Here is a 15,685-nt window from a genome sequence, read left to right on the forward strand (position 1 = left end):
AAGTGTAGGAAAAAGACACAGTTTTGTTAACCATTTAAATTCTCTATAGTTCATGCCATCATATGGTGGTCAATACGGAAAACTAGTTGTTTCAAAGAGAATCACCTCATGATTTTAATACTGTAAACCATTTTGAGATATCAATGTCAGAGAAAAAGTTATTCCTTGTTTTAGAAAGGATACTTACAGAACATTTCTGGTTTCATATCAAGTGAAATTAGTTTCTACTCTACAGCTGTACCCTGCTAGCTTGGCAAAAGTCTGATAAACAAACAGAAGGTAAAATTGTAGCACGACAATGTTATTATCCTTGAGAAATATTATTAAAACCACTGATGTTTAGAAGTCTCCACAGTGTGTTCTTAGAGGCCTGGAGTTCCAGTTAGCATTGTAACTGTATGGGTTGCATGGTAAAAAGAGGTAACCAATAATTAGCCAACGGTTTAACATGGTCAATTATGAACATGTTTAGTGAGTTGCAGCCCTACACAATGAATTAATTATTTAGTGATGAGGTATTTGTGGAAAATGACTATATGGGATAGTGAAAAAATATTAAATTCATTTTTCAGAAACCAGAAGAAAAATTGGAACATCAACAAAACCAAAAGTAAATTTTTATAATCTATTCCTCAGGTTTACACATTTACTGTATCTATAGTGTGTATGTTTGCCTATGCATGTGCTGCAAATACTTCCTCCAGCACACCATCTCAAATAGTGAAGTAGTTCAGAACTTAAACTTCTCACATGTGACATCTGAATACAACTAATTAACATGGGCAGCTTTCAGTTCTTTATCTGTGACTCACAGCAGTTCCTCATTCATCCATCCAGTTCCTGCTGCTCAGCTAGCTAGCTATGTGCTAGAAGGTTATACACATTTCGCCAGATGTTTTCTTATCCTGTCACATCAACCAGCTCTTTCGTAGGGGATTCCAAGATGTTACTAAATCCAGATAGAATATAGTCTTGAGGTTTCAGCAGGACCAAAAATGGCGCCATTTGTTGTTACGTTGTTTTTGACTCTCATCGCTCAAAAGATCAAGTTTGTATGCCAAACACTCTTGGATCTTCAATCATCTACCAAAGATGTGGTAGCGCTTGATGATGGAGGACAAAATTTGTTGCCCGTTTTTCTCGGAGATTCCGCATCACCTCTGCTGAGCTGTGGTTTAAATATCCCGCTGCAGACGCCGAAAACGGTGTGATAGGCGTGGAGGTCAGCTGGTGCAGCTGAGGGTTCACCTGTTGGGTTTTTCCGTTACCTCTTGGACAAAGCATGGACTATGGCTCTCCATGTCCCCACACTTCTAGGACGCCTGTTTGAGTGGTGAGCTCCCCAGAGGACGAGGCGTTCTAGCCCCACCGGCCACCTTCTCTGTGGCTCCTGTGGGGGATGAATTTCTGTAACCTGAAGCTGCCGCACCAGGTTTGGCCTGCCAAAAGCAAACATTGTTTGCCAACAAAACCTTCATAATCTGAGATTTCTTCAGCTCCGGTGACCTGACCGAGATGAGTCTAGTGTCCGAGTTTCTACCGGTTGGTTGTGGCTACTTTAATTCCCTGCGGACATCAGGCCACGGAGGATGAATAGCAATTGCTTACAAAGAGGGCTATAAATGTAAGTCCTCCTTCTTGTCTACTTTCTCCAGCACTGAATTGACTTTATTTGAAAACGGTCATTCTTATCAGTTGCTGTGTGTCGTCATTTATCGGCCCCCCATATACAATAATGATTTTATCAATGGTTTTTCTGATTTTTTTGGCAGGAATCAGGCCTGATTATGACCATGTCCTTATTCTTGGGGATTTTAACTAACTGCCTAGTTTCACTCCTCTTGCCAAGCCATCCTGGACTCCCTGGCTCCATTAAAAACCAAGCTGCCAAAAGCTAAATCTGAGGCCCTGATTCAATGATAGAACTTGCGCAGTCAAATGGGTGTGTCACAGAGTTGAACATAGGTGGAAGGACAAGCTAAAGGTGTCATTCCAAATTTTAAGAGATTGTTGCCATCATTATAACACTGTGAAAGAACACTTCTCAAAGAGAATCTCTTCTAACTGTCATAACCCACATGTACTATTTTAACAATCAACTCTGTTCTTAATGCCTCAAAATCTGTCAGCTTAGAACTCTACTTAAAACTCATTTTTATCCCCTGGCCTTCGACCCAGCATGAAACACTGATCTTATTTGTTTTCATTCTAAGACAGTTGATCTTAGTTGTCCTGCTACTGTACTTTTAGTTCTTTTTTAATGCCTTGTCCATCCATCCATCTTCTTCCACTTATCCGAGGCCGGGTCACAGGGGCAGTAGCCTAAGCAGGGAGATCCAGACTTCCCTTTCCCTGGACACTTCCTCCAGCTCTTCCGGGGGGACAACGGAGCATTCCCAGGCCAGCCGAGAGACATGGTCCCTCCAGCATGTCCTGGGTCTTCCCCGGGGCCTCCTCCCGGTGGGACATGCCTGGAACACCTCCCCAGGGGAGTCGCCCATGAGGCATCCGGAACAGATGCCTGAGCCACCTCAGCTGGCTTCCCTTGATGTGGAGGAGCAGCGGCTCTACTCCGACCTCCTCCCGGGTGACCGAGCTCCTTTCGGCTCAGCTCCTTCTTCACCATGACGGACTGGTACACCAACCGCATTACTGCTGCTTATGCCCCGATCTGTCTGTCAATCTCGCGTTCTGTCCTTCCCTCACTCGTGAACAAGATCCCAAGATACTTAAACTACTCCACCTGAGGCAGGATCTCTCCCCTGGCCTAGAGATGGCAAGCCACCTTTTTCCGATTGAGAACCATGGCCTCGGACTTGGAAGTGCTGATTCTCATCCCAGCCTCTACACACTTGGTTGCAAACCGCCCCCACACATGCTGGAGTTCCTGGCTCGATACAGCAAACAGGATAACATCATCTGCAAAAAGCAGAGATGAGATCCTGTGGTCCCCGAACTGGACTCCCTCCGGCCCCTGGCTGCACCTAGAAATTCTGTCCATAAAAATGATGAACAGAACCGGTGACAAAGGGAAGCCCTGCCGGAGTCCAACATGCACTGGGAAAAGGTCTGACTTACTGCCGGCAATGCGAACCAAGCTCCTGCTTCGTGTGTACAGAGACCGGATAGCCCTCAGCAAAGGGCCACGGACCCCATACTCCTGGATCACCTCCCACAGGATGTCGCGAGGGACCCAGTCGAATGCCTTCTCCAAACCCACAAAGCACATGTGAACTGGTTGGGCAAACTCCTATGAACCCTCGAGCACCCTCGAGAGGATATAGAAAATGCCTTGTTATATGTCCTATGTCCTATGTCCTAATTATTATAGTATTTATTTATTTAATTTATTTATGGTGATTTTGTGTCAGCTGTGGCTGCTTTTAAAGGGCTTTATGAATAAAGTTGTATTGCACTGTATTATTGTAGTTTATAGTCTGCCATGGGTTTTCCATGGCCCAGAGCAACAGAAGACAACTTAGATGTCTCTGAAGGGGAAAGACAGCAGCCATTGAAATTAGTTTCATTTTAATTACAGACAATTCAGTTCTTGATGATGCAGTAACATCTAATAGTGATGTTAAAAAAAACACTACTCATAATGTATCCTGAGAATCTGAATTATTTCTTTATTGAACGTGGGGAACACTTTTGCTTTATTGAATATGAAATTGTGATAGGTGCATTTTACAGGCTAAATTGTTTCCCATTTATTGTACCAAGGATATATTTTCTTTGGCAGATGCTAAACAACTAAAACATTCACACTATACATTTCAGACTTATACATGCAAAACATTTGGGAAACAATCATTTAAAAAACATGTACCACATAATTATGCATAATTTAAAAACAAAATGCCATCCCATACAGCTGCACACAGACAGTCTGTAGTATAGTACGAATACTTCAACTAAATGCATACATCCACTTTAATAACTCAGACAGGGTAGAAACTCAAAGTCTGATAACTAATTCATCTGCGCTGTATGTGCTGACAACAGATCAGCCTGATACCTGCAGATTGTTGTTAGATTGCATTAGCGCTTCAACAAGAACAAACTGAATAAAGTAGATTCCACACACTGTTTAGTTGATTTTCATGGCCTAACATCTTGATCTTGACATTTTTCTATATCAGTACATTCAGTTGTCAGCCGGCATGTGTTCAACCATAAAAGGACAGCCCTGTACTGCTAACATGCTAATGAGGCCGTCACTCCTAATCAGGAGTCAACAGGAGCCAATCAGAAGCAATTAGGGACAATTTTCTCCCCAGCTGGGAGATGTGTCTCCACACCAGCAGCCAGGCCTCTTTATGCATACAGCTTGAACCTACTTACATAGAGTTAAACAGCTCTCTGATGCCTCATACACTGACTGATTGGTCCCTTCTCACATCTCAAATGTTCTGAAACATTTCCTTAAAATATATAATACAAATGGACACACAAAAAATGCCATTTATAATCAAAGACCTAACCTAACTCAAGGACCGCATGATAGCTCTCTAAGTACAAATCATAGATATTTGTTTCCTGGCCTTTTTTGAAATCATGCTGTTCAGTTTTAGATTTCTGGGTGTGTTTTTCCAAAGACATGAAATTCTTTAGGCCTTTATTTTCTCGTGTATGTACACAGTGAGCCCAGCTTCAAAGAATACAAGATTAAAAACTGGCAGGGAAAGAATGAACAACCAGGAAACAGGGAGATCAGGGCATGGGGAAGTGTACTAAGTGAACTATTGTGAGCTGCATGATATAAACCCAGATTCTTACCAATCTCAGAACTCAGCAGTAATTCAATTCATACTTTTCTACAGGATCGCTCCTTTTTTTTACTCTGGGTCACAGATGCCATTTTTCAAAGTAGTTTTCAAGTAAAAAGCAGCCGTCACCACCAGATGCCTAGTTTACCAAGATGTTTTGTTACTTCAGCTGGAAGTATATAACAGTAAATATCCATTAAAATAGAATCAGCGTTACTGTGCATTTATATGTAATGATACAGGTCATATGACACCAAAATGGCAAACTGTGTGGTGGAGAATGCAGACCGGTATGTAAGCCAAGTACAAGATTATGTTTAAACAAAATAATTACTGATATAAAAAAAGATATTAGATGGTTATCAGAGGAACTGTGTCTAAAAGACTCATTTCTGTCTAAAGCCCTTGATGTGGCTTGTAGGTGGTTTGTGAAGAAAGTAAAAAACTGATGAAGGATTGTGAAAGAGGCAGTGCACACTCAAAGAAACACCTGGTCTCTCTAGGGATGGAGGGTCTTTCACCTGTGCTTCCATCTGACAGCCTGCTGCTACCTCCAGCCACTGGCCCACAACTCATCCTCGTGTGTATTTATTTACACTCCCTATTCCAGTTTGAACAGGTAGAACTGGTCGTTTCAGTGCAATTGAGATTTTGAGCCTATACACTTGCCTACAGCAGGCTTGCAGCACCAGAAAAAAAAAAAAAAAAAAAAAAAAATATATATATATATATATATATATATATATATATATAATTCAATTTATAAGTATTATAATATAATTATATAATTGAAATAATAGAAATAATAATTATTATATATATGTGTGTGTGTGTATGTGTGTGTGTAGTCTTGCCATTAAGCTTAGATTTAGGTAGTCCCAAGAGATAGTTGGTATCAAGCTAAGACCAGATCTTGTGCTGTATTTTGTGGAACTCACTGTTCTCTGGGAAGATGCTAGATGCTCTTGTACTGACCTATATAAATAGGACTGATGTACGCTGATAACCCCTATTCAATATTAAGACAACATTCAAATCGGCTGGCTACCTTCTGCTTCTAGATTAGTTTGTTCTGCTGCTGAGCAAGATGTCCGAACTGGTATTTAGTTATTTGTGTGCACTGTGAGTTGACCAGGTCTGTAGCTTTCTGCTTAGCTTGCTAATAGCATAGTCATAGTAATATGGCATGAATCAGGGCTGTGGATCAATAACACTTTAGCTTATTTCTACGAGCCCAGTTTTTCTGCTGCAGCGCGCTGTCCAACCCAGTGGCAACAGTTCATAGTAAGCGTATGAGGTCTGTTTCTCTTTTTCTTTAGCTGAGATCTAAGGTAGGCTCAGGGCCTACTAGGCTGGTTTCGGTGTGTGGGTGCAGGCAAAGAGGTGCTGGCCTCTCTCCAATAGTGTGTTTTGGGACGCTATTAAGACTTCTTGGTGTTTGTGGGCCCAAGTCAACAAAACACCATTATTGAGAGGGTGCTCACCTGTTGACCCTGTAGGCTTGCCTGTACTCTCATACCCACACTGAGGCCCTATTTTGAAATAATGAAAGCAATAGCATTAGTAGGTTATCAAAGAGAAGGTGGAAAGCAACATAGAATATAATATGTGACCAGGTTTAGGATAGGGAGGGTTGGAACACAATCTTGTGGGACCTTGAATATTTATGATGGCATAGCCTGATAACCCCCTCTTTGGGGCAACATGACAGGGCAATCTAGATAGGGAGCTTCCATATGAAGGCTCATTCATTTCTTAGTACATTCCATTATGTGTTTTGGTAACAGGAGGGATAGTATACACCCAAACAAATAAAGAAAACACAGTACTCTGTACAATCTACACATTTCTAGAGCAGTCATCATACAATACCTGACTGCATACAGTCTCATGTAAATTAACACATAAATCTGACAACAACATGCCCTTAACAAGTCTATTATTTAGACGGTTACGCTTAATTTTAGGTGCCCCAGGATCGGATCCGGTCCCAAAGTTGGTCCAAAGTATGTCCAGATATTTCACCAAAAATCATCGGATAAATTTGAATACACAAATTTTATATCTAATAAAACCTTAAGGTCTCACGATTCAAATGGTATAAAGCAATTTAGGATTGAATAATCACATTGTCTACAGTTTCTTAATATTTAACAACAGTACAAATACAGTACAGTAAGCTGGTTCTTACCTTTTTGTCGTGTTACTTCATACGTGTACTCAAACATCGTGTCGCATATCGTTTTGTTCATTAGAATCCATGGAGCCAACAGGACAACATCATCTGCAAAAAGCAGAGATGAAATCCTGTGGTCCCCGAACTGGACTCCCTCCGGCCCCTGGCTGCGCCTAGAATTTCTGTCCATAAAAGTAATGAACAGAACCGGTGACAAAGGGAAGCCCTGCCGGAGTCCAACATGCACTGGGAAAAGGTCTGACTTATGGAAGACGTGTTGACGGGATTGAGGAGATCCTCGAATGATTCCTTCCACCGTCTGACAATATCCCCAGTCGAGGTCAGCAGCTCCCCACTTCCACTGTAAACAGCGTTGGTAGAGCACTGCTTCCCCCTCCTGAGGCGCCGGACGCTTTGCCAGAATTTCTTCGGGGCCGACAGGTAGTCCTTCTCCATGGCCTCACCGAACTCCTCCCATACCCGAGTTTTTGCCTCCGTCACCTCCTGGGCTGCAGCACACTTGGCCCTGCGGTACCTGTCAGCTGCTTCGGAAGTCCCACAAGCCAACCAAGCTTGGTAGGACTCCTTCTTCAGCTTGACGGCATCCCTTACCACCGGTGTCCACCACCGGGTTCGGGGATTGCCGCCACGACAGGCACCCGAAACCTTACGGCCACAGCTCCTAGTCTCCGCGTCGACAATCACAGCTCCTAGCCGCCGCATCGACAATGGAGGTAGAAAACATGGTCCATTCGGACTCAATGTCCCCAGCCTCCCCCGGGATATGGTAGAAGCTCTCTCGGAGATGTGAGTTAAAGACCCCTCTGACAGTGGGTTCAGCCAAACATTCCCAACAGACCCTCACAGTACGTTTGGGCCTGCCAAGTCTGTCCTGCTTCCTCCTCCGCCAGCGGATCCAACTCACCACCAGGTGGTGATCAGTTGACAGCTCTGCCCCTCTCTTCACCCGAGTGTCCAAGACATACGGTCAGATGACCTCTGGCCTAGGGTGTCCTGGTGCCATGTGCACTGATGAACACCCTTATGCTTGAACATGGTGTTCGTTATGGACAAACTGTGACTAGCTCAGAAGTCCAACAACAGAACACCACTCGGGTTCATATCGGGGAGGCCGTTCCTCCCAATCACGCCCCTCCAGGTTTCACTGTCGCTGCCCACGTGAGCGTTGAAGTCCCCCAACTGAATTATGGCGTCCCCGGTAGGAGCACCTTTCACCACCCCCCCGAGAGACTCCAAAAAGGCCGGGTACTCTGCACTGCTGTTCGGCCCATAGGCCAAAACAACAGTGAGAAACCTATCCCCGACCCAAAGGCGCAGGGAAACGACCCTTTCACTCTGGGGGGAAAACTCCAACACGTGGCGGCTGAGCTGGGGAGCTATGAGCAAGCCCACACCAGCTCACCGCCACTCACCGCGAGCAACTCCAGAGTAGAAGAGAGTCCAGCCCCTCTCAAGGAGCTGGGTTCCAGAGCCCAGGCTGTGCGTGGAGGTAAGTCCGACTATCTCTAGTCAGTACCGCTCGACCTCCTGCACAAGCTCAGGCTCCTTCCCCCCCAGTGAGGTGACATTCCATGTCTCTAGAGCCAGTTTCAGCATCCAGAGATTGGGTCGCTGAGGTCCCCGTCCTCGACCACTGCCCGATCCACTATGCACCAGCCCCTTATGGATCCTCCTGCGGGTGGTGGGTCCACAGAAGGGCGGCCCCATGTCGCTCTTTCAGGCTTTGCCCGGCTGGGCCCCATGGGGGGAGACCCAGCCACCAGGCGCTCGCCTACGGGCCCGAACCCCAGGCCTGGCTCCAGGGTGGGGCCCCGGCTTCGCCATGCCGGGCGACATCACGGTCCTCGTTTGTCTTTCCATAAGAGGTCACTGAACGCTCTTAGTCTGGTCCGTCACCTAGGACCTGTTTGCCTTGGGAGACCCTGCCAGGGGCATATAGCCCCAGACAACATAGCTCCTAGGATCATACGGGCACTCAAACCCCTCCACCACGATAAGGTGGCGGTTCAATTCCTGTTAGGATTTTGTATAGCTTTGTCAAATTAATTAATTAAGGACAGACTTCATAAACATAATAATCTGATAACAATTTTAGCTAAAGCTGCAGTTCCAACTTTTGCCTCAAAAAAGCAAGATCATCTTGGCTCTTTTAACACTAGAACTGCCAAGGGGTCATTTTTTTACTGCCCTCCTGTTTTCAAATGCCTGTAACTCTGTTAAAATAAAAGCCATACATATCTCCGTTCATAGCTTTTCCTAAAATGGTGTTATTGGGGTTGGGTTAAAAGAAAAAGAAAATATGGCCATTTATACCTAGTCAAGTCAATTTTATTTATATAGCACATTTAAAAAACAACATAAATTGACCCAAAGTGTTTTCCAGAGTATAGAAGTGAGGCAGGTACAAATACACAAGGTAGCTCCAACAATTAAAAACATAAAAACATGAAACAATTGATAACATTAACTTAAAAGAACAGGTGTAAATTAAAAGGCAACCTTAACAGCTGTACAGTAAAAAAAAAAGTAAAAAGCCAATGAACAGATAAAATTGAAATAAGTAATAAAAAGACATAAATTACATAAATTAACCTGAGATATAAGCGAGAGAGTCTTTAATTTGGATTTGAAAATGACAATAGAAGGGCTGGACCTGATGTGAGGGGGGAGACACTTCCAGAGCCTAAGGGCAATGATGGAGAAATCTCTATCACCTTTGATCTTTAAGCGTGAGTGGGGAATGATGAATAGCAGTTGTGATGATGACCTGAGTGACCTAGGTTTGGAGCATGGTGTAAGCAAGTCAGTGATGTAGGATGGAGCTAACCCATGTAGGGCTTTAAAAACAAAAAAGTAACATTTTAAAATCAATTCTAAATTTCACAGGCAACCAGTGAAAATTCGCGAGAATGTGAGTAATATGTTTCTTGGTTCCTGTAAGGAGGCGTGCAGCAGCATTTTGTACAAGCTGTAGTTCAGTACGAGATAAAACAGGTTTAACCCTCGCTATGTTTCTCAGATGATAAAAACTCCCATTTACTACACTGTTTACTTATTTGTTCAAATTCAGTGAGCTGTCCAACCATTTTTCACAACAGGGTGCAGTTCAGTGCAACTGGCTTACTCTGTTGAAAAATATGCACAGAACTCGTGATAACGCTCATGTTTTTACAACAAAAACAGTTGTCTCTGCTCTGCCGCATACGTCATATTGTTCATTTCTCTGATTGGTTTATTCTGCGTCTATTGGCCAGCCCCTGGTATTCGATTTCAACCAAAGAGATTCCAGACTAATTCTTTGTAAAGAATAGAAAAAGAGTTAGTCTGGCTAGTTAATCCTGGCAAGACAAGGCAAGTTTATTTCTAGCACAATTAAAATTACACAGAGTAATTCAAAGTGCTTTACAGAAATAAAAGGCAAGTTAAAAGTACATAGGCAAAATTACAGCAAATGGTATACAAAATTAAAGGAGAATGAGTTCAGATAAAACACTTTGAATAGTCATATGCAGAGCTAAAATGAAAAGTTTTTAGCTTGAACTTAAACATTGTGAGAGTTGATGCTTGTCTAACATTATCAGGAAGATTTTAGCTGCATAAAATTGTAACACTGCTTCTCTATGTTTAGTCCTGACTCTGGGCACGAGCAGAAGGCCTGTCCCTGATGTTTTCAGAGTTTGAGATAGTTCATATGGCAGCAACATGTCAGAGATGTACTGTGGTGCTGAGCCATGAAGACACTTGGACACAAGCATTGCTGTTTTAAGGTCTATTCTCTCAGCGACAGGAGGCCAGTGCAAAGATCTGAAAATGGGACAAATGTGGTTCTACTTCCTGGTTCTAGTCAGGACCCGGGCAGCAGTGTTCTGAATGTACTCTAGCCCCATGATCAGGCTGTTACAGTAATCTAACCTGCTGGAGATAAATCCATGGATGAGTCTCTCCATGTCTTGTTTAGACATGATCCCTTTGAATCTGGCAATGTTTCTGAGGTAGTAAAATGCTGATGATGTAGTTGATTTATTGTGGCTGTTACAATTCAAGTCGTGTTTACCCCTAGATTTCTAACCTGAATTTTAGATTTTAGAGAAAGAGACTGACTGACACATGTCATGACCCCACATGTCAAAGCCATTTGGTCTGAGACACAGTTACCAATTTCAAAGTACTTCCTGTCTTCAAAATAGGACTTAAACCATTTAAGGGAAGTACCAGAGATGCCTATCCAGTCCTCTAACCTTTGTAACAGGATCATCATCAACTTTTCGTTTGGACGTTGATTGTCCATATCGGGATTCTCGGAGTCATTTCTCTATTAGTCTATCCAGTCTGCTTGATACCATATCCCACTTGAAACTGTCATCTAGTCCCCTCGACAGGATTCCAACAAAGGTCCTAATTGAAGTAATAGACTGCTTAAGACCAACTTATTATTCATATTTAATTGGATTTAAGTCACTGTCATGTGGTTGTATCCCAGATTATTGTAAAATTGCTTGCATTGAACCAATTTTGAAGAATCCCGGTCTTGATCAAACTAATCCAGAAAACTTTTGTCCCATTTCTAAACTGCCTTTCATTGCTATCATTCTGGAAAAAATAGTTTCTGAGCAATTGCTAGATGTGTTGGAAGCTAACAGCATCTTAGAAAAGTTCTAAACTGGTTTTCACCACAGCACAGAGACAGCTCTCTCAAGTCACCAATGACCTCTTGAATGCTGATACCGGCAAGTGCTCCATCCTGTTACTGTTGGATTTCTTCTCACCTTGACTATTGTTATAGTTTTTTTTCTTGTCTTACAAACTGTTCAGAACTTAGCTGCCAGGGAAATAACTGGAACAGGGAGATTTGACCACATTACTCCTCTTTGTGCCTCTCTCCACCCTGCTCACTGTTTGTTTTAGGATGAATTGGCAGCGACTAAAAACAAAAGGGGACAGAGCCTTTTCCTTCTGGGCTCCAAGACTGGAATAATCTACCTAAGGAAATCATACTCTCAGAATTACTGTTTTCCTTTAAATCACATCTGAAAACACATTTTTATTGTATTGCTTTCTCAGATTTAATTTGAGCATTTTATTGGTCTTAATTTTGTTGTGCCTACTTTTATTATTATATTTATTACAATTTTTTTGTTCTTACTGATTTATTTGCTTTTACTTCTATTGTCCAGCATTTTGTTCTAAATCCTAAGTGCTTTAAAAAACAATGTTATTATTATTATGAATTTAGAAAAACTGATACTATTGTTGCTCACACTACCAACATTAAAATACAGCAAAGCCTTGTGTGCTTGATCAAAATAATATGTGACAGCAGCAAGAGGAGGGTTAAATTTGTATGATGTTTACTTTGTTCTTTAAGAGGTAATAGAGTATATTAGGTAAGCACAACTGCACACTCCACTCAATATTAAAGGTTTTTGTAGTCCACTTACTCTCACTGCTAACTGGTTGAGAAGGGGCCTTACTAATGGAGATGATATGGGTTGAATGCAGTGTAGAAACAGGAATTGAACTGAGCCATAATCTGTGCTTTAGTGAAGAATCTAGCTTCATCCACTAATTTCACATGTGAGGCCATGTGAATGAAGAAGCTTCTGCAACACTTCATGCAAACCCACATTCAACTTCACAAATGCCAACAAATATTCAGCACATATATCACACAAATAGATGTATATGGACAGATACTTGGCTATAACCCACTTCAGCTTTCTCACACAGACTCATAACTTGAATCACTATTATGAGTCTGCTAAAAGTCCCTCCAGGCTACCTCTTGTTGGGCACAGCAATCTGGCTGAGCATATTGGATGGGCCAGCCAAAGAGTGGATGAGTAGGACAGATAATACTTCATCCCCCTGACACACACACAAACATACACAACCACACATACATTTTGCTTGGTTCCCCCCGATGCCCATGGGAACTCAGCTGTTGCCTGGGAGCTACAGCCCCTGCCTGCTGCCTGGCACACTGCTGTGTGCTCTCAGGCTGCCATATAGTGTGTTGGAGCAGAAGAGCTGGATGTCTTCAGATGGCATGGCAGATGGAGTTGTGTGTGTGTGTGTGTTTATTTATTTTTATTTTATTTATTTAGTTTTCGCTTCTGATACTGCAGTCGGAAAGAGGAGGCTTCTCCATGCCCCAGGCTCGTCTGTGCCTTCATGTCGTCCAGCAGTGAAGTTTTGACAAATATGTTCCCATGCTGCCCCTAACTGCAGCAGGGAGAGCACACCCACAGAGAGTTGCAGCCAGAAGTTGTTCTTCCTCTTTTGCATCTCTGAAGGAATTGATGCCCAGTGCTTGTTTGCCTCTACAGTGGTCAGACAATCCTGTCACCACATGAAAATACTGAATTGCGATTGGTGATTTCTATCTTCTAGCATAGCTGAGGTCGGATAAAGGTTATGGGTTTGTCACTATACTATATTACTATTGTAACGTGGTGGTTATGGTAACTAACCATCTACAATTTCTTAAACTTTAGTTAGAGATAAAAATGTTTGTGAATTACTATTAATGTCAGATTGATACACCGAGTCTTACTTTCAGCCTCACTACATAAAGAGCACATGTCTGGTATTTAATGTTGACAAGATGGTCATCCACTACAGAACCAGTCATGCTGTCACGTCCAGCCTAGCTTTTGTTCCACTACTTTCTGCAACACAATGCAGTCTCTGCTTTAGCACTTCTTTAATTTGTCTTTTTGAGGGCATGACGTTTGTTCCTGTGATTTATTTTTCTGTTCTATGACAAATCAGAGTAGTTGTTATGAGAAATTGAGACCAGCATGATTTTAATAAACTGACAGTAGTAGCGGTTCAAAGTGTCACTTTGCCACAGTAAGTTGCCACTTTCACTGCGACAGTTTGTCATTTGTACCACAGCATGACATGTGTTACACTATAATGTCTGTAGGTGGCGCTCAGCTTACACTGACATGTTTTTTTTTTTTTTTTTTTTTTGCAGTACGATTTACCCAAAGGAAAAGGACAGGAACGTACAGTACAGTATTTGAATGAGTGACAGTTGTGGTGACTTCATTAGTTACTAGTATTATTAAATGTCTCTGCATTGCTTTTATTTTTACAATGCCAAAGACATTAAAGATTTAGTAGAAAGAAGAGAGAGATAACATTATGACAGAAACAGAAAAGACTATGCTACAGGTACAGTACATTTACTGATGACGATTTTTCATACACTGCATTCAGAAAGTATTCAGACCCCCTTCACTTTTTTCAGTTTTGATATGTTGCAACCTGATATTAAGAAAGTGAAAGTGACTTATAGGGCCAAGTATGGTGACCCATACTCGGAATTTGTGCTCTGCATTTAACACACACAGTGCTCTGCATTTAACACACAAGTGCACACACACAGCAGTGAACACACACACGGAGCAGTGGGCAGCAAGTGCTGCGGCACCCGGGGAGCAGTTGGGGGTCCGGTGCCTTGCTCAAAGGTCTCACCTCAGTTATGGTACTGAAGGTGGACAGGGCGCTAGCTATTCACTCCATGTCACCGACAATTCCTGCTGGACCTGAGACTCAAACCTGCAATTTTCAGGTTACAAGTCCGACTCCCGTGACATTAGGCTACGATTGCCCCCGATTGTTTAAATTTGTTTTTTCTCTCAATCTATACTCAATGACATAATGACAAAGTGAAAACAGGATTTTAGGAATGGTTGTTTATTTGAAAGGAAAAACTGAAAGGGAAGGGAATGGAAATTTAGTCATTGTATTTTCAAGAGTGAGGACAGTATCAACCTCTGCTCCCACAATTTGCTGTTATGGACATCAGCAGTATCATATCACATTAAAAGATGAGGACAATACTGTGTATGTGCTGATGGCAACTGATTTTATACAGTAGTGTGTTCAAAAACCAGGTTACATATACTCTTAATTTCTGAGATCTGTCTATGTGAATTTCATTGTGCCTGAATGAATTTAAGAGTGTGCAGTTGCTCGCACGTGCATCTGTGTGTGTGTGCATGTGCGGCTGTAAAGTAGTGTAAGAGACAGTGTTTATAGCTGACTAGTCATGTAGGCCAGCTTCAGTGTAAACAGCTCTAAGGAGCTGGGAGCGGGGGCAGCAGGGCTGACATGCCTTCTCCTTTGTAGCAGGCCACTGTACTACCAGAGAATGAAGTATTTGATCTGTACCAACACTTACCTGATTTAATTTTGATTTTGATTTTGATTTTGTGAATGTGTACATTTCTGATTTGTCCCCAACACAGATTCAGACGACTCCTCAGCATTTGTAACCGGCATTGTTCTGTACAGAAACCTGGGCAGTATTCTGACTCTGCAGAGGTAAGACTACTGAATACTTTACAGCAACAACTGAAATACTAGAAGGTTTGTTGACCAGTTTCTGTCTGATCATGAAGCTACATCACTATTACAAGACTTTAGACAGGTAGATTCCAGTCATGGAGTCCACAGCGATTACATGAATTTGAACATGAATTTATTTGAAAAACCTTAAAGTTATTGTGCTAATTGTTTTCTATCTCTATTGGCACATTAACACACCAGTGTCATGCAGAATGGCATGATCACTTATCATTAAACAACTAAGTGAACCTTAAATTAAGATTATTTTTACAAATGAAGCTTCACAAATTGTATGAAATGACAAATGCTTGACAGAAATATACCAGAATATCCCAGGTTTTCCTCATGCTAGGAGCACAAC

At 42.2% G+C, this 15,685-nt stretch overlaps 1 protein-coding gene across 1 annotated transcript in view; it reads left to right on the forward strand.

The window, feature by feature from the left end:
- adgrb1a (adhesion G protein-coupled receptor B1a) overlaps positions 1–15,685 on the forward strand; it is a 105,946-nt gene that overhangs the window by 43,852 nt on the left and 46,409 nt on the right. Inside the window, exon 14 of the mRNA XM_026293744.1 lies at positions 15,225–15,300. Within this exon, the coding sequence (XP_026149529.1) occupies positions 15,225–15,300 (76 nt within the window). The remainder of the gene's footprint in view (positions 1–15,224; positions 15,301–15,685) is intronic.

This window comes from Mastacembelus armatus, chromosome 16, assembly GCF_900324485.2.
Source record: "Mastacembelus armatus chromosome 16, fMasArm1.2, whole genome shotgun sequence".
Classification (NCBI taxonomy): domain Eukaryota; kingdom Metazoa; phylum Chordata; class Actinopteri; order Synbranchiformes; family Mastacembelidae; genus Mastacembelus; species Mastacembelus armatus.